This window comes from Aulonocara stuartgranti (genome assembly GCF_965226115.1).
Source record: "Aulonocara stuartgranti genome assembly, chromosome: 15".
In the NCBI taxonomy this organism is placed as follows: Eukaryota; Metazoa; Chordata; class Actinopteri; order Cichliformes; family Cichlidae; genus Aulonocara; species Aulonocara stuartgranti.
In genome coordinates, this window is record NC_138951.1 from 6551483 (window position 1) to 6576645 (window position 25163).

The 25163-nt window shown below is 40.5% G+C and overlaps 2 protein-coding genes across 15 annotated transcripts in view; one reads left to right on the forward strand and one right to left on the reverse strand.

Annotated features, from left to right (window-relative positions):
- Positions 1 to 22782, reverse strand: part of epb41l2 (erythrocyte membrane protein band 4.1 like 2) — a 51292-nt gene extending 28510 nt beyond the window's left edge. For 6 of the 14 annotated variants that reach the window (XM_082505650.1, XM_082505660.1, XM_082505649.1 and 3 more), the window contains exons 1-4: positions 22555 to 22765; positions 4312 to 4550; positions 3954 to 4139; positions 2168 to 2419 (exon numbers count right to left, since the gene is read on the reverse strand). In XM_082505650.1, coding sequence (XP_082361776.1) covers positions 2168 to 2419; positions 3954 to 4139; positions 4312 to 4536 — 663 coding nt within the window. In that variant the 5' untranslated portion in view covers positions 4537 to 4550; positions 22555 to 22765. Of the gene's footprint in view, positions 1 to 2167; positions 2420 to 3953; positions 4140 to 4311; positions 4551 to 6542; positions 6626 to 9485; positions 9704 to 21938; positions 22028 to 22554 lie in introns of those variants that run through there. The other 8 variants (XM_082505661.1, XM_082505653.1, XM_082505659.1 and 5 more) reach the window with 7 other exon arrangements.
- itpkb (inositol-trisphosphate 3-kinase B) overlaps positions 22269 to 25163 on the forward strand; it is a 43076-nt gene continuing 40181 nt past the window's right edge. Inside the window, exon 1 of the mRNA XM_082505671.1 lies at positions 22269 to 22341. The gene's annotated coding sequence lies outside the window, so the exon portion shown is untranslated. The remainder of the gene's footprint in view (positions 22342 to 25163) is intronic.

A 25163-nucleotide genomic window follows, 5' to 3' on the forward strand; every position in this document is an offset into this window, starting at 1 on the left:
CATGCACGCACACACACACACACACACACACACACACACACACACACGCAACCTTTAAGCAGACAAAAGGTCAGACAGAAAGAGGGTGGACAGCTGGGGAAAAATGATGGGAAAGAATGAAATAATCAAATAACGCTTGTTTCTTTTCAGTTAGTCAGCCTCAGTGTAACACTGGTGCACAGACTGAGTGCTATTCAGCAGAGAGACATATAGACTGGGCAGGGAGCGTGGTGAGAGTGAAAGGAAGGGGATGAAAGAGTGCATTTTTCTTCTTGTTCTGGGACGGCTGAAAACATCTGCGGTATTTTCCTAGACTCCGTCAAACACATGCGCAACGCACACGCAAATCTGAGAACGTGGCCTTTTAGAGTCCCTGAGTCTACACCAGAGTGCCTTCAAGCAAGGCACTGGCTGAGGTCAACTGAAATATCAACAGGCAGTCGTATAGATTATGAATTTAGTTTATGTAAATGGGATTAGAGCCACAGTCATTTAAAAGAAGATGAATTACCTGTTTATTTCTTGCTGCTCAAACATATTTCTAACTCAGTGTTAAAAACTGAAACATCTGTACCTAATGAAATGCTATGAAACACTACAAACCACGTGATGCTAAAATCCTGCTGAAACCAACATTAAGTAAAATTCTTAGAATCGGCATTAAGCCCACGTGACACTAAGACTCCCTCTTTGAAACCCTCAACAAAGTCAGAAAATGTCTCGCTAGAGTTTTTATTCAGTGGTCTACAACCAATAAAATATGCATTAAGTTATTACTCAGGGATGAATTTGATGCCAGGGGTTAATAAATAGGACAGATGGATGATGGAAGAATGGACAGGGAGAGAGAGAGTGTGTGTGTGTGTGTGTGTGTGTGTGTGTGTGTGTGTGTGTGTGTGTGTGTGTGTGTGTGTGTGTGTTGGAGGCCCTGCTGGGCAAAACAGAAAATTTAATCTCTGGAATGCATTGTGCATCTCTCCCTCTCGCGATCCTAACTATGCCAGCATGTAGAGGGAGGCATGGATGGATATGTGTGTGAGTGTGTATGTGTGTGCGCGTGCATTATAGGACAATAGCAGTTAGTTGCCATATCAGCGTTATCTCTTGTGAAACAAAGCAGCTTCTATTCAAACAAGCGCACTCCCTCACTGGCACGCTGCTGGGCGTTGCCATACTGTAGATTAGGATGCAGGTTTGCCACACGGAGGCTACCGACAAAAGCCCTCAAGCCAAATGGGAAAATGTTGGCAAGGGAAATGGTCAGCGCTCTGTTCAGGGGTCGTTGAACCAAAGATTTAAGCGTTAACAGCTCCGGTGGTTCTGCACAGTGGCTATTCTGAGCAGCTTCCCGCTGAATGTGAGAGAGTGTGTGAATGTGAGGAGAGGAACAGCTAAAAAATGTGCATGTCTTTGGGTGAACATGTTATTAACCATCATTTTTAGTATTAAAAACTAGCAAAATACAAAAAACTCCTCTCTTACCCAACAGAAACACTATAAGGCTGATGCACGTGTGATGTATCTGTAATGAATATGTCCAACTGTGCGCGTAGGGGGTCTAAGACACGTGCTTGTTAGGAAGGAACAGATGCCGAAAACTAATCTGTGAGACCCCATAATCTGGTGGGAGTGTGTGCGTACGTGCATGTGTTTTAGTCCCCAGGCAAGCCCCTGCAGCTCGCTCTGCTTTGCGATGCATTTATCCCTCTGAACTACGCCCTGAACAATGTGAGCTGGTGCTTCTGCCATTACTGCACACTGAGTAAGGAAGTTAAATACTCAAATGCACAGGCACACACTGACGTGCACACACACTAGATCTTACATCCTATTAGCGATTACATCATTGACAAACTGGCACTCACGTGACGCGCATAAGAACATGAGATGGACAATGTGTCGACCTGCTCTGTCAACAACTGGAGGAACCTCCTTACATCACAGAAACAAACTACATTTCGAAGGACAGTATTCAAAGGAAGCAAGAAACTGCTGATAGATATAGAAAAGTGTGAGAACTCTTGTACCATGACAGGCAAACCTTTAGAATATTAAAGTGGAAACACTATATTTGGAGCCATAACATACTATCTTGATCTCACATGGTTACACTAGCCATGTTTTACACTGTGGTTGTATTGCTCTATGAATTTTATCACAGTCTTACCTCCACCTCGCAGGTGAAGTCAGTCCCATCCAGCAGGGTCACGTGACACACCACCAACTTCATCTTGTTCTTTCTCACCAGACGAAGAGGAGACTGGAAAATGGAGGTCTGGCCTTCTCCTGCCTCCCCTTCAGCCTCCACTGCTCCCTCCTTCTCCTTCGTCTCCTCCTCTGCTCCTTCTCCCTCTGTTGTCTCCTTGGTCTCTTCTGGACTTTTCTCTGCACTCTCTTCCACCTTCTCTTCCTTGGCAGGCTAACAGGGTTTGCAAGAAATAAATAAATAAACTTGCAATCTTCTTAAAAACATAAGAATATCTTCATTACTTGTTGAGACCAAACTTTCCTTTCCGTGTGTAATTCCCCCTCTAGTCTGAATTTGCTCATAGAAAAGGCAGGCGTTTCTTTTGGCTTGATCACTGAAATGTTGATGTCACTGGGTGGGCCTGGGTGGCTTAATGTGATCAGTGGATGCAAGAGTCCATGTGTGTGCATGTGCACAAGGGAGAAAGGAGTTTGTGTGTGTGTGTGTATGCTCCAGTGTTTCTTTGTTGCTCTGGTAATTTAACAGCATTTTTAAGCAGTTTGCTGTAAACTGTCAATACACATCAACACTGTCTGAACATTGTAGAAAATATCACATCTCGTTGTTGGGTTTCTTACCATCTGTGTTTACCACAATATGTGGCTGGTTAACAAAAGCAGAATGCTGTTGGGGAACTTTAATCACTCTGACCGCTAAAGAATATGTTACAGGGTACAATAATACTGACACTGGCCTTGTAGTCTGTCTAGTGTTTCCATGAGGGTTTGTAAATGACTATACTGATTTTTAATTTATTTACCACAGGCATAAGGAGACTGAAATGCAAAGCCATTCACTCAGCCCATCAGGTAAAGTACACACAATTCCCTGGTACAGACATGTATTCTGTTATTAGCGACGCAACTGCTACAGGATACTTTTACTCCCATTTCATAGGTCTCCTTCTCTGACATAAAACAAGGTTGATACTAAAAGTCTGAATATAATATGTTACCTAAACTTTGTTTCCACTGACACTGTGCCAATGAGCTGATGTAGAGCTGTAAAGAACGGAGAGCTCATACCAGATTTTTAGCACCATTGTTTTTTAGTGGAAAAAATCCATACAGAATACCGATACAGGAATAACAAATATCAATATTTAATTAAATAAAGTAAAAAACTCTGGTAATACTCATCTCATGCATCACCATCCTGAGATAACATTAGTCGAGCAAACTGACATTAAATCGGTCCAACTGAAAAACCATCCGACACTGGGGAAACTTGGCCTGACAAAGCTACCTCTCTATCAACCATATATCAAAATGTTAAAGATCACAATAATATCATATCACGAGTGAAGTGCTGTGATAATATTGTATCATGGTTATTTCCACCTCTGGTGGAACTGTGTTGAAACCATTACTGACTTGGCAGAAAACACGTATTAGTCAGATGTAGAAGTGGTGACAGACAGATTATGTTCCTTTGGACATAATCAAGGATTTTTCATCTTTTCTTCAGTTTGCATGCTATATAGATATCTGAGTGTTATTGAGCTTTTCATCTGACAGAATGAGATTTTGGAGGAAGCAGGCATAGTTTAAAAAGAAGTAAAAATAAGCTTAACCATTTTTTAAGGGATGTTTATATTTCTTTTTCTGAAATCACCATTATAACCTGACAGTACTAGATATCTTGTTTTCTGACTCTACTTTAAAGCATATGCTATGTAGTGTTGTAGTGAACCCGTGAGCAGTACCTCAGTGTCTGCACTGGCGTTGGAATGAGTTTCTGCTTCTTTTTCCTTCACTTGCTCAGACTTGACTTCCTCCTTCTCTTCCACTTCCTCAGCGTGACCGTTCACTTCTGGGGTAGGCCCTTCCTCTTCCTGTGTCACCTCGCTAACAGGTTCCTCTGTAGGGGGGTCCTCCTTCGTTGGGGAGGTCTTAGCAAAAAACCCAAATAAATCCAAATAAAATTTAAATCTAACATAAAAGTTCATTAATGCACCAGCAGTTAAAATGAGCCTGAAAAACGATTGTTGCTAAATAATTTAAGTAAAATTCCCTACAGAGTTGTGACAATATAACATAACAACAGTGTGAACCCAGTTTCACCTGGCTTTGAGACTTCTGCTTCTTAAGCCATGTTGGCAGGTATCGAGATATTCCTTTGCCTTCCTTCCCCTCTTTTTCCTTCACCTTTGCTCTTTCCTTCTCCTCTACTTCAGCGTTTGCTACTTCCTGGGAATCTTCCGTGGCCTTCTCCGATTGGTCGGGCTCAGCGGCTGACTCCTCAGCTTTCTCCTTCACCTCCGTCTCAGAGCCCGCTTCTGTTGTCATGGTGACAAATCAACCTGCAGCAAAAGTGACAACGATGAAAGAGCGTTGAGTTAAAGTTTTAAAAGCAACACATTAAACAGATACTTACACAATAAATAGATCTTTAGTTTTAGCTTACTGGTTATGCCTTGCATTATACAAATTTTGTACATTACTGAAAAATTCTGAATAACCTGACCGAATTCAACCACTTATTTGGGCAAGAATATCAATTTTTCATGGCATGCAACATTTTCGTCATTTATAAATGAGCCACATGGTTCTGTGTTTCTTTTTCCTTTGAGAGGGATCTGTGCTTCTTCTACACTGGAGGTAAAACAGACTATAAAACAAAATAGAAAGCTCTTATGTCTGTAAACATGTCATAGGAAATAAAAAGGCTCGTATAAGTTAGCCAATTTTGGCTCACAGCTGCTAATGAATGACATCAACTGTGTTTTTACACAAGTAAAGAAAAACACGAAGGTTTGGGAAGTCATTATGCAACACAATAAGTTTCATCTGGGTCAACAGCTGGTTACAAACAATCACACAAACACACGCACACACACACACACACACACAGAAAGAGAAAGAGGACGAATTTCTCAATCGCTTGTAATGTGAATCACTGGTTTTACCCTGCAGCTGTGGTCAGCACTAGGGCTGCCACGATTTGTCGACTAGTCACGATTACGTCGACTATCAAAATCGTCGACGACTGATTTAATAGTCGACGCGTCGTTTGAAACTTTGTACGATCACAAAAGACGCAGGAATAAGTGGCAGGATTTAAGAGTGTAATAACGGACTGAAACAGAAGATGGCAGCATTGCATGTACAAGGATGTCAGCTACCGTTAAACCCCGAAGAAGAAGAAGAAGAAGCAGCTGTGTCCCAGAATTCATAGCGCGGCCCAGCGCAGTTTCCAACAATGGCGGCAGCTAGTTAGTTTTAATGTTACTCTTATTATTCTTTCTGGGTCACAAAATAAACGTTTAACATGTTTTCAGCCGAGAATGTAGCTGTGTAAACCTCAAATATCGGCTCAGTTTATCAGGACACCACATATTTTCAAAAGCGCTCCGACGTTTTCGGAGACATCTGTTACCCACTAGCTCGTTAGCGAGCCGGGGGCTAGGCTCACTAGCGCCGTGAGAACACCGGACTCCCCGCAAATCGTTTTCAAACCCACCGCCATCTTTCGCTACTCAGGTTAAATATATATGAGTCACTTAGATAACTTAAAATGTTATTGTTTGGCTTTTTTTTTTTAGTATTTTATTTGTTCCTGAGTAAATCGGTTTGGCTGAGATTAAAGTTATAGTTTTTACACAGCTGAATAAACGTCAAGCAGACAGCTGATTATCAGAAGTGTGAGATGCTCCAGAATATACTCCAGTGTCCTGTTATATTTTAGAAAGCAAGGAGTTTATTAAACTTCACCGAAACAATCTGCAAATTTCATTAAAATTTAATAAACTATCATCTTGTCTTTATTTTTAGTTAGCACAGACCTTAAACACTTAAAGCTGTAAGCTAATGGATGATGATCTGATTAGTCGACTAATCGCAAAAATAATCGGTGACTAGTCGACTATCAAAATAATCGTTTGTGGCAGCCCTAGTCAGCACACACACTCGTCAACCCAAATATCTTTGGCAGCCTGTCCACACACACCCTATCACAAAACAGACACTTTCATTTGCGGTGACGCAAATTTTGTTAATAACACTATGTGGCGATGACACAAACAGTAAGGACATGTTAAGGTCAGGAATGTGGAAATCCATCCACACAGGGTGCCTACCTGGCTGCACACACAGCCTCCTTTAATCTAGTAGCTTCAGGCTAAAAGCTAACCATAAATCAAGCACTACAAAGTCATCATCATTCACTGTGCTTTCAGTTGTTCGAATCTTTCCCAGCCTATTTTCTCCATCACCCAGACTAGGCTTTCCTGGCCTCATTCCTATGATTCTATTATTCATTACATCGTCTGCATTTTATTTTGTGACCATCTTACCCGCTCTCCGTCTTTCTTTTTTCTGCCCTGCCACCTTCAATAAGAGAGGACGTGCATACACGCACACCCACCCACCCAGCACCAGTGGTGTGTAGGGAGGGGGCGGGAGTAAAAATAGAACAGGTCTCCTTACGCATGATCGGCTAATGAGGTAGGGAAGGGAGAAGGAGGTGTATGTGTAGCATGCAAACATCAGAAAGGATATAGACACTATGTTCCTGTGCAGACAGGTGAACAAAAGATTTTTAAAAAAAAATGTTCTTTTAAAATGCTGACATTACACAACAAAAGTGATTTTTTTTTTATATTATCATTTGTTGATAAGTGGGACTCATCTCCACATCCATGTGTTTGACTTCTCCAGTGGTGAAGTACATTTATGAGATGGATTTTACACAAAAATAATACACAGATGACCTAATGAACAAGTTATGCTTTGATGTTTTCTTCCAATCCTCTCACAAAGCTGTTTTATTTTTTAGACAGATAACTTACTAAATTTTGACTATTTGTTTTATTTAAAAAAAAAACTAACTCTAACAAGTACACAATAAGATAAGTCAGTTTAAGCACTGATAAACACAAATTTCTAATCAGCTACTCACATGGCAGTAAATTTAGGCATACAGACACTATCAGCTGAAGTTCAAGGTGAGCATCAGGAGCATCAGAATGGGTAAGAACGGTGATTGAAGTGGTTTAAATATTTCACAAACTGCTAATCTACTGGGACTTTCTCACACAACTATTTCTATGGTTTACAGAGAATTGTCATAGATTTAAAAAAAGAAGGGGGGGTGGTATTGTAGGTGAAAAGGTCATGTTGATATCAGAGGTCAGAGGAGAATGTTACATCTGCTTCAAGCTGATAGGAAGGCAACGGTAACTCCAATTACCACTTAAATTACCACCAGGGTATGCAAACAAGCATCTCTGAATACACAACACATCGAACTTCGAAGCAGATGGGATAGAGCAGCAGAAGAACACACCAGGTGCGACTCCTGTCAAGGAATAACAGGAAATTTGCGCTACAACTCACATGGGCTCACCAAAATTGGACAACATATAATGTTTCCTGTCTGTTCAGTCTCCATCTCTACTGCACTATTTGAGTTGTAGGTTCAGAAACTGGCGCAAACAACATGAAAGTATGGATCCATCCCATCTTTGCGTCGGTTCAGACTGGCAGTGATGATATAGTGTTGTGGGGAATATTTTACAAGCACCTAATTGGTTTGACTTGACTTTTAGATTTTCCATTAGGTGGAAGTTCCTGGTACCAGGTGCTTTTTAGTACCTACTCCACCGGAGCACCATGTGATCTGAGCCACTAACTGGCCCGTCAGTGGGATTACTTGATGAGTCACGAAAGACGCTCCTACACAAACAAAATCTCAACCACCATTTTTAAACCTAGCAACCAGGATAATAGCTCCACACAAACCAACAATCTCGCTAATAATAATAATAATTGCTATCATCACCAATTTCACACTGGTTTCATGAACATGACATTGAGTTCTCTGTACTCACATGGCCTCCACAGTCACCAGATATTATTCCAACAGAGCAATTTTGGGATATGAGGGAGCCGGAGATTCAGGAAATTTTCAATCTAAAATAACTGCCTGGGCTTTGTGCCAAGACGACTAAAGTGACAAGACTTGGATTCTAAGACTCGCATTGAGTTATAACATTAAGTATTACTTATAACATTTATTTGGATGTAGTTTCAGATGCAACGAGTAGCATCTACTGGAAAAGTCTATTTTAGAGTCGGTCGTCATTTAAAATAACATGGTCAGTCTCACTAGACTAAACTATGACGGCAGAAAAGAAAAAAAAATACGACCAGCGTACAATGCAAACCAAACAACCAAATAACTCTGTACCACACAGACACGAAGAGACTTTAAACCAATTCTGAGAGGCAACAGATCTATTTTTTCCACTATGTCAGTCATCACAACAGCTCTGTTACTACAGACCAACTGCAGTTCATACTCATTTGAAACATTGTTTCTCAATGGGCCAGCTCTAAGTGTGCGTTTGTGTGAGCTGGCATTAGAGTGGAGCTTCGTCACGGCCACTTAGGCCTGCTTTAAACTTGCCCTCCTTATCCGCAACTGTTTAACACCAGCAACCTTGTTCTACCTCTCTCACAACTATCTAACTCACCCTCTTCACAACTCTCTCTTCTGCTCTCCAGTCCAGGGTGCCTCTTTCTCTTTTTCACTAAATCTCTGCACTCATCTCTCTCCTCTCTTCCTGGGGCCCCTTTCAATCCCCCCCCCCCCCCCCCCCCCCAAATCACCCACTCGTATTATCTCCCTCTACACTCCTCCTGTTTCTCTCCTCTTCCCACAGTCCATATAAAAACACCAGTGACATTACAATCTCGCTTCAAATACACAGACATATATACGCACTTGACAGTTTATGGCAGGAAACTGTGACCAAGTTTCTTATAAACGGGGTCAAATATGGGTTAAACACTCTGAGTCATAAACTCCTGTATAAGCAATCATCAGAAGATGTGTTTTGTTGCTTCATCAAGGAGATTTTCATGCAGAATTTGTCTAGAGGCATGTACTGTAATGCTTGGGTGCTGTGGTACATTTCATCCTATTTCACAGCCAATTAGTAGCGTTCAAATAACCCAGATGTCTAAAAAGGCACAAATAGCCTGCAGATTCATTGTAAACACAAACTCAGACACAGCACTGCCAGCTGCACACTTGAGAGAAATATGGTTTTCTGATTTTATTCAGCCTCATCTCTTTAATGTGACCTTCCTTCAATTACTTGATCTGCACAAGACCATCAAAGCAGTAGAAATCTGCCAATAATAAAAATCCTCACTCAGCTTGTTACACCTCTCATTTTACAGATGAACGGTTGACTGAATGGCTGAATTAACTGACGAACTAATGACCTTACCTACTGTTGTTTCTGTTGCCTTCTTTCCCCCCCTGCAACTCTCTTCCTTCTTCTGACGTTCTGTTTACCCTCTGTTTGCACTTTCTTTTACTTTTTCTGCCTCAGTTCTTCTATTCGTTTTCCTTTCCCTTCCCACCTCTTAGCAAATGCCTGCCCTACAAAATGTCATTGCCATTTTCTCTCCTACATCCTCTCCTCTCTTTCCCTCAGAGCTCTGCTTCCCCCGGGACGATTGCTCAGAGAAATGAGGGCAGAAAATGAGAGAGCATGGGAAGGTAGGGGGTGGAGATAGTCAAGAAAAGTGTGTGAGAAAAGAGCAGCAATGGAGATAGGCTGAAGAAGGATCCAAAAAGGAAAGAGAGAGGGAGAGCGAACAATCTCACAGACATGCCTACTATGCTGGATTACTAATGGACATTAGCATGAAAACTGCATTTTCACAACACTGTTGTTCACATCTTTTGGCATGAAAACCATGCCTAAAAGCTCATACAAAGTTGTACTTTCAATCAATTCACAATCTTTCACTTCCTTCCTTCACAGTGTTTATCACTAAAGGAAATTAAGCATCTTCCTTTCCAACAATGACATTTTAAAAACCATGAAAAAAAAAAGTCTTTCTCTCGCTTTCATATTGAAAATCTTTTGTTGAAACACTAAAACACTAAGCCTTTACTTTGTGTGCTTAGAATGCCAAACCTTCCAGCTTCATTTTATATACAATACAAAGAAAAAGGAAAAAAAAAAGAGTAGTTAATGCTGGCGACATCTCCAAGGAAAATGCTCCTACGTTACCTGCTTCTACCAAATTACCCATGCGCACATGTAGGGAGTTGGTGTTCTCACTTTTTAAACACTAGACTGCTGTCACATGAGTCTCACACACTCACACACACACACATTCTTCTCCACTTACAACTTTATTGCTGTCTGACTGGGTTTTAGGGTTGTCATCATAGTAACGACAACTTCCTGGCCTGGACTGTGGCCAAGAGATAAAAATTTACAACAGGCTGAAACAGGCGTGGGTGCTAAACTGTACAACAAGAGAGAAAAGAGAGCGTCGACCTAGTGCCTACACATTTCTGTTAACTTTCATCTGCTAAAGTAGATATGACAAGCCTCAATCTAATATAAAAACATACCCCGCTTCCTGATTCTATGGGCCATAATTGAAAGAATAAAGAGGACAAACTGGTTTCCATGGAAACCGCATTCATGCTCTACAACAATAAATCCCCATGGAGACAAGAGATTACCACAGCAAAAATACAGATTAGTGGACGGAGCTTACGTGACAATAGAGATTATGACCGTGTCTAAACCCGTTTCATAGCACATCAGACTAGCAGCTGATATTTCATGCTGGACCTACAACAACCGCAACAGCTACTTTTCTCCCCCTACTCCCACCATCACTGAACCAACAGCAACCCTCCAATGATACTACCACTGAAAAACACAAAGCATGCATCTATGAAGCAGAGTTACTCAGATTCGGCAGATTCTGAAAGATGAGGAAGACTGCAACTTGCAACAGATACACTGACACACTGACTTAAGACTTTTCCACCTCTTCATGTGATTACTGTACTTGACTTATATGGTCAGGCAATATTACTGAATTACAGACTTTAAAATTTTTGATCGTATAATTTTTAATACCACCATGAAACTGAGGTCATATATTGTCGTGCATGGTACAAAAATGAACATTCAAGCGAGCTCGGTGACCTACGAAAGACGGCAAGCAGTACACGAAAATGTAGTAAGTAAAATGGTTGCGAGTGTTTCGGGTTTAGTCAGCCAACGCGAACGAAGCTCTGTGCACGACGCTTCTAAAAAGCTATGAGTAAAGAGAGTAAGCCTTCACTTTAGATCAATTTGCTGATATGAACATCTCTCCAGTGGTAGCAAATGTCATTGGGTCATCCAGCAAGCATCTAACATAGGGAACATAGAACATCGGGATGTCGTTGTTCACAATTTCGCTATCAATCTAACTAACTTAAATTTAAAAAGTAAAAGTAAAACTTAAAAGGGTAGAAGTCAGCTAATGCTAGCAAAGGGAGTACCAGCAGCCAACTTCTACCCATGCAGGTTAAAATCCATACATGGCACTAATAATAATAATGATAATAATAAATACTGTTTTTCCACAAACTAATTTCTAGGCCATGATAGCATCCTTAGCATTATTTTCATTCATTTCGGTGAATGTCAGGAAGTTACAAAGTTCTGTATTTTTAAAAAAAGCAAAGACAAAAAAAACCCCACTCATACCTATTAATCCTTTTTTGGATTACTAGAACACTCCTGGCAGGATCTTCAACATGCTGACTGAATATTCTGGATAACTGCCCTGAGACCTACTGTTTCATCAAGGTATCAATCTAAACTTAATTTAAAATGAAAATAATAATCACAGCTGTTTAGTTTTGAGGTCCTGAGAACCATAAACTTTCTGTCACTATGATGACAAAAAGTTTTAGTTTTATTCCTATTGAACAGAATTAAACAAACCCTAAAAGCTGAAATCAGAAAAAGCTGCCAGAGTGGTGATCCTTCACCCATAAGAGCGCAAATCCCTGAAGTGTTTGAAAACTTATTTTCTGCAGCACAGATAGTACCTTCAAAGATTTGGTCTCTAGAGGTGGAAGCAGGGGTGCAGCACTATTGGGCAGCGGACCCAAATACGCACATATAGTGGAACGTCAGTGAGAACCAGATTCCTCATTTAGCCAAAACTAGCTAGCTAAATACTACCTTGAAGTCTGCAGCATCTGTTGACCGTCAAAGGTTTTTTTCTACTGCAGAGGACTTTGTCACAGCACAGAGGACAAACCTCCAGCTTTCCCCTTATCAGCTGCTGTAGTGCTGGATGAACAAAGGGCCCGTTTCTTGATTTGTTCTCACACTGAATTCTTGAATACTACAATGTCCATTTCATGTGTACCAGCTGAATGATTGTCACAGCTGCCAGGCGAAAGGGGCAAAAACATTCTTCTTATGTCTATTTGAACTCAGAAACACTGCAAATTATACCAAGGAGGAGCTTTTATGAGAGCAACAACGTATATTAAAATATGGTGAGTGCACCATATATTCTAGCTGCTTCATAAGATAATTAAGTAGAGATAATTCAGTGAATAATTTTTTAATTTGGCCTGTTGGTGGCCTGTTAGTAGGTGGGATACATCACACTGGCACCATGAATGTCAATAAAAAAAATATCAGAACAATCATTCAAATGCTGAGCTGGGTTTTTCTAGACACAATGCTGCTACAAAACCTACAAACTCTTCAGAGGTGTTATCTACATGTAAAACTTGTTTACATAGATGCAAAATGACTACCTTCATGTCAAAGCTGCATTGTTTCATTGTTTGAGTCAATGAGTGGTTCACTCCGTTGTCTTGCTGTGCACTGAGAAATGTTTTCAAGCATTTCACTGAGCAGCGAAGCTTGTTTCTGACAGAGTCAAATGGAGTCCAAAACACACAGTGCTGGAAATCAACGGAACTGCATGCAGTTGTGCCTATTGAATTAAAAAGTTGCAGATCGCTCCGAGTCATCCAAACAAGCTAAAAGCTTTCCAAACTATTCCGCCACAGCCGAACAGCTGATAGTTACAGAGCCCTGTTTTGAAATAACCAAGCAGATACACAATTCTAATCTCTGCCGTTCTCTTGTATGATTTGTCAATCTGCCATCCAGTGACACATGCATACACAAACACACAAAGCAGATTCTTACACATATGTAAAAACATACTCTCAGCATCTCTAATAGACACACGAGCTTTGAGTGTGTGATGACTACTGCGCTCTGACACACCCTCACACAGATGTACACACATACTGCTGGTGTGAAAATTCAGAACATGCCTGTTTCTGTACACTGCACTCTGACCCTCAAACTGGGGATTACACAGAGGATAATCCCTGTTTATGTTTGTGTGTCTGTCAGTCTCCCTGCCGGTCTGTCAGTCATCCCTTCACCCAACTCTCTTTCTCTTCAACTACACCTGATGTCAACCTCACTGGCTTGAAATAAACACAGGCATTGACACAATTGTTCCTTGATGCCTTTTTGCTTTTGGTTTGAGCTTAACAAATGAAAATTCACCTCCTGGGTAATTCTTAAGTGACCAATACTATGTCATTACTTTAGTCACTATATCATTACTGTCAAGTCTCATGTACTAAACTCTACTCTTCAACAGGTGCTAGTTCTCAGTCCATTACCTCTGTCTATGGATGTTATATGCCCCTGCAAATAATACTTACTTGAGGGTTTCATTTACATACGTATAAATTATATTTTCTTTATACAATGCTTAGAAACACCAGGAATATGCTTTTACTATACGGGGGTTGAAGCAGCATTGCCTAAGCAATTTAGAAACTGCAACCTGTGAATATAAGGCTTTTGTGCTGTCATTTTTGGCATTATTTAACTACTAACTAATGAAAATATTGTCTCATTTATTGCTTTATTATCATGACATATCAAAAATTATGCAATAATGCCATAACACAGACTAACGATGCAATAAATTAATCATATTATATGGTATTTTTCATGCATCTACTCTTCCCGGGTTGAGCCTCTCTTTCTGTGTGGGGGTGAGAATAATGGGTCAGCTCATAACTGCTATTGTGAAATGCTAAACTCCCCTATTCAGCGATTAAAGCAGTCAGGCGCAAGTGCCCAGTCTGTGTGAATGAGAGACAAAGGGAGAAAGTATGGGTGGGTCACACAAGTGCACATGAGAGGAGATACAATTTACTGTGTGTGTAAGAGAGGGGGGGAGGTGGGTGAAAAAGACGGAAAGGGAGAGAGGAAAAAGGTAGGCATTAGCTGGAAGGTGATAAAGAATGAGTGAAAGATGAAGAGAGCGAAACCCACGGTGAAACTGCGCGGCTCAACAAGCTGTGGGTATGGTGTTGCTATGGCAATGTATATCCCATAGAGGGTGGTGACAACAGGTGCTCTGGCAAAACAAATGACTTCATGGTCATCAAGGCTCTTTGTTACGGTCGCCTTGTGTGGCAAGCTGATTTAGATGGAGCGAAACACATCCTAGTCCTCTGCCAGAGCCTAAAGAGGATGCACGGCTCATCAAGTATTGATTAGAAAGACTCTAAAAGCCTTGCAGTCTGTCAGAAAACTACCAAAACATGCCATGCCTCAACCATTTAGTCTGTTTGGCACACATACTGGTTACATATGTTTGCCGATTTTTATTCTTCACATACTAATAAGAGCATAGTTTTACTGAGTTGCTCAGATAAAATAAGCAGTTTTTGGACTGTGATGAGAGGGTTTTTTGTATTTTATGATCACTTATAGACTAAAAAGACTATTGTGTGCATTAGGAAAGACAATTATCCACAGAGTGACCGACAAGTAAAAGAATCAGCAGCCCTCGTCAGGAGTAATCAGCATGTTCTCCATTCATGCTACAGTGAGCATTCAGACCACTGCAACATGAGCACACACCACCATCACAGCTCCCTGCCATTCATTTCGTAACTACTAACCTTAACCCTGAAATCTAAAATTAGCCATCCCTTTTGTGAACACTGCAAGATGTCCTCAATTTCAGAACATTGTGCCATTTTCTCAATTACTGCAAGGCCGTGTTGCCTTTAAAGTGAAGACACATAGTCACACATCTTTATGTGACCATCTCTTATTGTCCAAGCAAATGACATAACCCCGCAGATTATTTAGTCATTTTATTTCAGCTAAATCTCAGATCAGTGACCTCTGACCTCCAACCAGGAAACAGGAAGTAACTCTCTTCCCGATTCCCCCTCCAACCAATCTCCCATACCTCTATCTTTTAATTTGCATTTTTGGTTACACATCTCCCTGAGTACCTGTTTAACGTATCCTACTTTCATCAGAAACTGCCACAAATCTACAAAAAATTACAAAAAACAAAAAAACAAAACAGGAAATTACTCAGAGCAAAACATCCGTACATTCATGTGTGTCTGTGTTATGTCATACAGAAGTTTTGTTTCCCTTACAGTAATATTTTGGCAGTCATTGCTAGTACAGTATGACACAAAGGCTACATGTCAAAAAGGACCTCTGTTTCTTTCTTTATAAGAGGGTCATATTATGGGCTTTAAAAAAAACACTTATCCCCAAGACTATGAAAAGTGGGTAATATGTCATTTTAAAGAAGATTTAAAGATTAAAACTCCATTAGGATTTACATGCGTCAGATTTGAGGACTATAGTAATAAGCTGTCTTCCAGAATTTATGGATGGTGTCTTGTATAAAGAAACTTCACTTCAGGCAGGTAGCTAGCAGAAAAGCAAGTGCAACAAAGTTCGAAACAACATGTATTTATGAATTTCTGACGCCACTTTCAGACATCTTTTCCATTAAGCCTCCTTTGTGGACCATCATCTGTATGTTGTAGTAGTGTACTGTCACCAGGGGGACGGTGTCAAAATCGTGTAAAACATCCAGTACAGTGGGATATTCTAAACACTCTAAACATGTGTTTGCACTGTTATTGGTCCTTTAACTTAGCCCCACTGACTGTATAGATGATTGACAACAAGGCTCCACTTCCTTTCCTGTACAACAGTGAAACCACACAATTGCAGGACCTGCTAGCTAACACGTAGGAGTCGGGGGTCATGACCGATACTATAGCCAAACAACCAGAGGCAGTTGACATGTTTTGGCTTCACTTTTGGTAACCTATGAGGTCATCCATATTTTCTACAGTCATGGTGAAGCCCCTGCCAAACAGAACAAAGAAGTCATAAAAGTCAATGAACTTCTTTGTCGTGATGCAAATTCAAATGGTAAAAACAACTGTCTGTGCTTCTCATGCTGTCTCCGCCCCCTTCTATGCGGTGAACTCCAACATCATTCTTTCCTGTTCAAACAAACTTTTCAACCAATCAGCATTCCCACCACACATGGCTGGATACCCATAGTCCTTCAGTTTGCATAGCCAAAGACCTACACAAATGTACACCAGCATAGGACCACAGATCCCACATTAACAACATCTGAATGGGTCAGGTTCATGTATAAATATACTGTTCATGTATAAATATACTAGGCTGTATTACTAGAGTGGACCCAGTACTATTTCACTTTTAAACATATAGGGTGGGGGCAACTAGAGTCAAGGCTGGCAACTAAAACAAGACTCTTTCGTACATGGCAAATATGACAGGTACATCACTAATGAGAGCAGAGATACTTGCTAGTGAAGTTAGTCATGCTGAAGTTAGTGAAGTTGTATACAGAAACTTGACTGCAGGCACATAGCTAGCAGAAAAAGTAGGTGCTGACGTCACAAAGATGCACACAAACAGACATTGTCAACTAGTCCTCACCATGTACATCCGTCAAGATAAGTCTTGATTATTAAGATCCCGAAAGAAAAATGGCAGATTCAATTTAAACAGCAAAGTATCAATAACTTTGATTAAGACTTTAGAAGTCTCATTACCTGAATATTTATGTACAAACTGGGTATTATGTTTGACTTTTGTTCGTTGCCAGTTTCTGAGCTCCTTACTACCACACTCTGTCACAAATACTTCTGGCTAATGAGAAAAACTACTGACCCTACTTTCTGTTAGTTTCCCACAAATTCACAGTCAATGGGTTCAATACGCTCTTTCCAAAATGTTTTACAAACTCCAGAGCATGTCAGTGGCTGCTAATGAGAACAAGTTAGTGTGGCTGCACTCACAGAAATAAACAAATGAACATTTGATGATTAATATAACAGTACTCTTTAATCCATGTTCAGATTATTTACACAGCCCTAGGTCATCATGCATTATGCTACTTTGCTTGCCTTTTATACTTTTTCATTGAATAGATTTTTAGAGTACCTAACTACAGATGATGGAAGTGATCCCTGAGAAGATTAACCTGAAAAAAGCTTCAAGTTTCAACTGTCAAGTTTCAGGAAGCAATCCTGAGGATATGCCGCAAGATATGATATCAGTATCAAGAACATAATATTACCAGCCTTTTCTAGCTGATACTCTCAGTGCCAAGACTGTCTTGTGTTGTGACCCAAACTGTGGCTTTCAAAAGATGAAGCCACTGCCTCTGGTCTGTTCAGCCTCTCTCTGAGAATGTGACCCTCTGCTGATTAATCTCTTTTTAACTATGTCTGGCTCTGGGCCAGATCCACAGGCCCACGCTCTCTTTCTGTTTTTATTTTATCATTTCTTTCAGAGCTTGACACTTGCCAGGGAAGGCAGTTTGCCCTTTCTTTTTTCTTCTCTGATGTTGCCCTTCAACACAAGGGCGTCCCATTCTACTACAAGGGACGCTTGCATTTAAGAAAAGAAAATGTGACGTTTTTGACATTTAGGTGGCTAAACCTCAAAAAAACGACTTCACCTTACCCTCTTCCATTTTGCCCTCTCCTTCAAACACGCCCTTTACTTCTCCATCCCTCATTCCCCTTCCGCACACTGCTCTACTCACCGTCTCCGTGGCGGTAATAAGCTGAACACTGCATTACAGTTTCCATTCATCCGTGCCTCTGTGATCTTCTCTGTGTGAATCGGAGTCCTGTGGTGCCTGCTGGCTGTGAAAGCTACAGAGGATAATACCTGCCTGTGGAGGCTGACTGCCACACTGTACAATATGTTCACCTTAATAACTGTTGTGACTGCCCCAAATGTCATTACACTCATGGAGAAGATGAAAGCCTCAGAGTGTGCTTTGTGGTTATAGTAACTACTTTCATTCACTGGAAAATGGGTAAGAAAATTGCAGTCACCTGGATGTGTGAAGGCCCCCCCCCAATATATGCTACTTTATAAAAACAACACGGCACAACTCATTCAAACTGATGAAGGACAGCAGGATTATCTGTGTGCGTCTGAGTTGATGTGACGAGTTCTGTTGAACCCACAGGGTCAGGATGAAAACACACATAAGCACACAAACACACACACACATGGATGTTCCCATAGCCTTTCCGAATGGTTAAGCAATATCTTTCACTCTCTCTGGCACTCTCACCCTCTTTCTCCTCTTGTGTTTGACTCTTACTTCCTCACTACATGTGTCAGTGTTCCTTCATTACGCCTTTCAACTTGCAGTGACTATCTAAAAAATGCTTACTTCCCCTGAGTCTTGTGTACACCCATCCTAAGTGAAGAGTAAGATTGCTTATTAGAGAGGTGCTAGCAAGCAACTGATAACAGTAGGGGATCGATAATGTGTACAGTTTATTATATTTGCTACCAGATCTAATGCATCTAATACTGAAGTGGGCTAGTACTAACTGATGTCAATGTGGGTCAGTTAAATAGGTTTTAGGGGTGTAAACTGACACAGAATGCACAATACAGATATTCACAGGGGTTGCGGAAGCAGCTAAAAAAACACAATCAAAAACAAAAGCCAAAGGAAATGCAAGGTTTCTGCACTCTGCACTCCAGCAAGCTCAGAGTTAAGTTCCAGCTAGATCTAATGAGCAGATTCTCCCACCAGAACAACCAATTAAGGCTTCTCATTAGTGGGTTTGACAGAGCTGCCACTGTTCTGCACATCCTGAGAGCCTGACAATGAACATGGCACCGATGATTATAGATAAAACTATACACGCAGCGAGGAGCCTGACAGGAAAAAACACACCCCAGAAACAGACACGCTTGCCTCTGGGCTTCCCTTTACAGCTTACAAAACATTGTCCTTCCTGTCTGCACCAAAATTTATACTGAATGTGGACTAATATATGTTCCACTGCACAATCCCATTAAAATGTGGCTTTGTGGCTGCTAATCATGAAAGCTTTAAAAACTGAAACGTTATACTTGCCTCTAAGTGCGCAACATGTGCTGCTACACAACAATAACCTAAACACCTGCAAAGCAAAACAACATGCATCACCAAATACAATAATATTTTATTTCCTCAGTTGCTTTTTTGATGTTGTACTAGGTTGGATTAAATTGTATAGGTGTCCGTTCTTAATTTGAGAACAGAAGCTCAGAAACTGCATTTAATTCTAAGAACACAGCTGTCTCATAAGAAAATCTTCAGCTGATAGGTAGCTCCAAAAACTCTTCTTGTTAATGTACAGTAGCTGTGTGCATGAGGACTGAACAAGCTCTTTGTTTTCAAACAGAGATACATAGCAACGGAAACGACATTACTGGAAAATCTACGTTCTGTTCATGATATTAGAATAAACACTCATGCCAAGTCAAATGAGGTGCGGCATCATCAGAGTCCACACATAGGGGTTTTTTGTTTTTTTTAAATAACCGAAGAAAAGCCAGACATGCTGGTTGTTCTGCACGCAACCCACATGGATATGTATCAATATGTTAAAGTATAATCAGGTCCCCTTTTCCAAATTAAAATAAATAAATAAATGAAATTAAAAGATCCTCATACTGCCCTGCACAAGGTTTTTTGGGGGGCTGGAAACAGGCACAAAGAATGATTGATCTGCATATCAATAGTTATAGAAACGTCTGATAAACAAAAATGCATTTTAAGCTTTGTTCAATTACAACGCACTTTAAAACAAACTGGTAAAAAAAAAATTTTTATCTCCATTCTGGTAAATTTCATTTTGCGGAAGGTCAAAATGTCTTTGGTGAGTGTCAAAATAAATAACTAACGAGTGATGTTTGAGAGACCCACAAGAAAAAGTTAGTGGTTGGTTGTTTTGAATGTACCTACCTCTCGAGCAGGGCTATCACTGACTACACTTACTATGGCCTACACCACACTGAGAAATAAGAATCACATCAACAGCTTCCCACCTCCACCATTATGTTAGCTTGTGAGCGCAATGACACTGCATCCATCTGTTTAGCCAACAACAGCTACAACTAGGCAGGCCTGAATCTATTGAGAATCTAAAGTGGTATGTCACCACACTAATATTTATGAAAGGGCAGAATTGGCCTGCTGTGCTCTAAAGTCCTCAAAGTCTTCTCTAGCCTACAAAAAATCTTTGCACTGAATGAAAAAAACTTCACAGCTACATGGAAGTACAACAACTGTTGCAGCCTGGGAAATAAACTGATTTACTTTTAGAAACAACAATAGTTAGGCCTTTGATCCCAGTGTATGCATTAGGGGCACAGCCTGGGACTATCTACTGTCCATGACTTTATCTCTGTCCTGATGTCCTTCATTACTATCTGACCTACCTTCCTTTCACATAGAGAGCAGAACACCACAAGCGGAGTGGCGCTGATTAAGGTCATGGGTACTTGACATCACATACTGTGGCATATGATTAGATTTAAGAGTGACACTTAGGAACCCAAGTACATGGCTAGATGTCCTAATATTAGTCAGTGTGTATTGCTCAAAGTTGTGGTACTTCGAAACATCAAACACAGATAGCCGTGGATATATTGGATGTGTTTTATGATCAAAAGGAGACATTTAAAGAATAACTTCTAGAAAAGCAGCATACTTCATTAATGTTAACAGTGGCACTGAACACACAGACATGAACAGATACGTTTGCTAGTTGCCACCGAGTTTTTACAAGTCAGCACAATCTTGGCTCTTTCCAGTCTGCCTGCATTTGTCTGTAAAGTAGCTACGTCCTTCCCATACGTCAAAGCACAGATTCTACGGTGTTGTCTAGAAAGCAAATAAGAAACACAAGTACTGTTCTGCATGTAGACAGATTTATGTTACTACACCAATAGCACTTCTTCTTTAATATCCTGGTCATGAGAGCAACAATTGTATTTTGTCAAGCCAACATAGCCTAAACCAGAGACGTCAAGCTCATTTTACATCATGTGCAACATACTCACTTTATATTAACTGGGCCATATAAGGTTATTGAAATTAAAAGTAATGAAAGTGGAATTTCAACAGTACCTCTCAGTTTTTCTACATGTAGTAAATGAAAGAAGTCTTTCAACACATCTCTTTGAGTCTAAACTGTAAGAAATAAATGTGTAAAACTGCACAAAAAGTTAACTGGTAACTAAATGTCCAGTGTCCTGTAATTAATTTAAATAATTTAATTATTTATTTAAAAAAAAGAAAATTCCACAGTGGATTGTGAAAAAACGTGAACTTTTTTTGTTTATCTTTTACTTAAGTATTTTAAAGTTGTTTAAATGACCACTAGGAGGGTATTTAGCCTGATGAAGTTCAAAATTTATCCCCACCTACACATTTTCCAAAGCTGTCCAAACGACCGGCTTGGAGTAGTTGCCGCGCCAATTCTGGCCCCGGGCCTTATGTTTAAAACCCCTGGTTAAAAACCTCTTTGAAATGCAGTAAACAAACAACGTGGACTGCGTTTCCCAGACAGCTTTGTGAACCAGTCACGAACACGAAACTATATCAAACAAATACCAGTTATTTGAAAACGGTTTTAAAAGCACATGTCAGCACAGCCAAATGACTGGAGAAAAAATAGAAAGAAAATGTAATTGCATACTCACTCTGAACAGCGTGGTGTTTTTAAATCTCCGTATACTACTTGTTAACTTAGCGGCAGGAAGGAGCTACACGTATTGTCCCGCAAAAACGGAGCCGGATGTTTGAATAGTCAACGATTACCATGGCGTGTTTAGACGAACCAACCGTTAATGTGAAGTTACCGTTACCTCAGCGGTAGCATTCACCTAACTAAAACCCAATGCAGCTACCACGAGTAAGGAAACTCGGTCTATTCATTTAGATAATCAATGTAAGCTAGGCAGGTTTTTACCTGCTTCACAAAATCTTTGATGCTAACTACCTAAACACATCCGCGCGCGAGGAGCAAGGGGCATGAAGGTAGCTTAGGTGATAACAGGGATAATATGGAAGGAGATAGGCGCCATGAAGCGCCTCACAGCGAAGGTATGACCAGAACTCTAAATAACACCTTTCAGTAACAAACGCGGTGTTTGTTCTGCCTTGTTAGAACAACTACGTCTGGTTACAATAGGTACTTGCGCAGGTTAAGTACGCTACCGATATATTACGTACAAAATACCCCCAAAACGCGATGAATCATCTGCAGTAGCTGATGTAGAAATCACGTGATTTAAAAGAGGCCAAATTATTCGTTACCTGTTGTTAATCTCCAACGATGCGTATGAGGAGACTTTCCCAAATGTGGACTCGTGCTCTGTTCTCCTCCAAAAAATAGCGAATGTCCCACTACCTCAGCCTCCAAAAATCTCAACTACAGTCCACACCGAAGATTTGGCGAGGGCTCAAAGCAGACGTATCCATCATCCACTAAGGCCCACCCCATACAGTGAAAAACATCTTTTCGCAAGCTCCCATTGGCTTAGAGCCATTACTGTATTAGATCTTGATATGTGATTGGTCGCACGTATTGTCTTTTAGCGTCAGTGGGACGTTCAGTGCGGATATGGTAGTACAAATGTAGCGGAGTAGCGCCCTCTCGAGGACGCAAATGTTAATGATATTTTTTACTTCTTTTTGGGGACTGGTTTAATTTTATTTAGACTTGACATTGAAGAGTGGACGAATTTTAGCTTAATATGTGAAAATAAAACAGTTTTAAACAGTTAATAAAATGTAAATAAAGATTTAGTCAGCCAATGATTTTAACTGTTTTTTTTATTGTGGTTTAATTTATTTGAGTTGAAAATATACTTTGTTTTTTGCCAAATGCCATAAAGTAACAGGAAAATGCACAGACCTCTGTAAAGTCCAGTAATGCATATTTTTGACTTAACTACATGTGGAGCACATATGAGTAGTCACACCTCAAGGACACAGGAAAAACCTGCAGATACAAGTAGTAGTGGTAGTGAAGGCAGATGAGTTTAAAGACCTTGAGTCAACCATGCAAAGCAACAAGACAGTGCACGAGAGGGGAGAAAGAGAGTGGAGTGGGTGGAGATCAGTCTCAGGGGTGATTTGTGACAAAAGAATAGCAGCAAGAGTAAAAGAGAAAGTTTACAAAGGAATAGTGAGACCTGCTATGATGTATAGTTTGGTGATGGTGGTATATGTTGGACAAAATATATCGATGATGGAGCTGTCGGGCAGGAGAAAAAGAAGAAGACCTCAGAGTAGGTTCATAGAAGTAGTGATAGAGGACATGCAGAGGGTTGGTGTGGCAGAAGAGGATGCTAGAGAGAGGTATGATGGAGGGAGACTATCCACTTTGGCAACCCCTGAAGGGAGCAGCCAAAAGAATAAGATGATGCAATACGGGTTCAATATTGTTTCTAAAATTTTGCATGTGAGTTGGTCAAGACATGTTTTTCTGTGGCAAACTATTTATACAGACTATATTTTTAAGTTATGCATTTATTATTAACATGCTTAGCCTTGGGGTTTGCTTAGTTTATTTCTAATTACAGTTCCTCGTGATTTCTAACCCATCCTACAGAAGTGACATCAAGCGCATTAGTTTTTAGCCTCCATTTCACTTTCATAAGCAGTTTATTTCCAATTCATGGGGAGGAGGGGGGGGATAATGTGAAGCACGGCTGCTGCTAAACACACCCGTAAATAAACACCAATGCGCACACCCAGATTAACAAAGCTCAAGTAATTGGCTTATAGAGTAAGGCAGCATGCAGATTTGACATCTACAAAAAGAGGAGTAAACAGCCACACAAAGACAGCAGTGATTTATAGCAGATTTTAAACAACTAAAAGATAAAGCTGAATGATTGAAATATTAGTAACTGGTGAAAATAGTGTGACATAAACTCTCTCAACTGGAAAAGATGACTGGATTTCCCAGTTAGGTAACTGAGAGGCGAGTGGAGTGTGTGCTTCAGTGGACTCACCATGGGCAAAGCAGCATTGATCCAGCAGCAAAGCAGTCCAGAGGAGCATGTACGATGAAACACAGAGAAGTTCAGTGCATCAGAAACTTCTTTAAAGCCCGTGCATTATTTCACATCACAGCCACATGTTTATTTTATGAGCTACATCCACTACATTTGCACATGGATGCACTTAAAAAAAAAAGAAAATGAGTTCATGCTTTTATATGCATAGGTAAACTAGGTTTTTACACAACCCTGTTTCATTGAGTCTGCTCATCAGTGAAGGTGACACAGCTGATTCCTTTGCACCTATGAGTCATCCAGACCAGCCATGGGGAAAAAAGACCATACACAGCCCATCCCCTCACAGCATCGACAACGCAACAATTACTCACACTCTGTTAAAGTCACCTTCATTTGTGCCTAAAGTGTTCAACCTTTTTTATCTCACGGCCCTGTAACAGACTACTAAAAGGCTGGTTTTGTCTCTGTGTAGTTTAATGTCAACGTTTTTCTTGCTTCTAAGACATTCAAATTTGTGTGGCTCACCATTAAGACTAAGATCGCAATAAGAAAAACTACAGTAAACAGCAGTTAGGTTTTCTATAGCCCTGAAGGCATATTAAAAGCTTGAAAAGTGTACCTGATTGTCAAAGGTCCCATGTTGCAGAAATAGATCCAGCATTGAGATTAAGACAATCTTATGACTTGAATCTGCACCTAATCAGCCTGACTCAATCTATGGTGCCTGTATCTCTCTCTCTCTCTCTCTCTCTCTCTCTCTCACTCTCTCTCTCTCTCTCTCTCTCCTAGCACTCTCTCTTCTGTTGATTATCTCATCCCTTCCTGTTCTGTCCTACAGAAACCTCTCAGTGCATGGTGAGCACCCAGCAAAGCTGTAGACTCTTTGCTTTCTGCTCC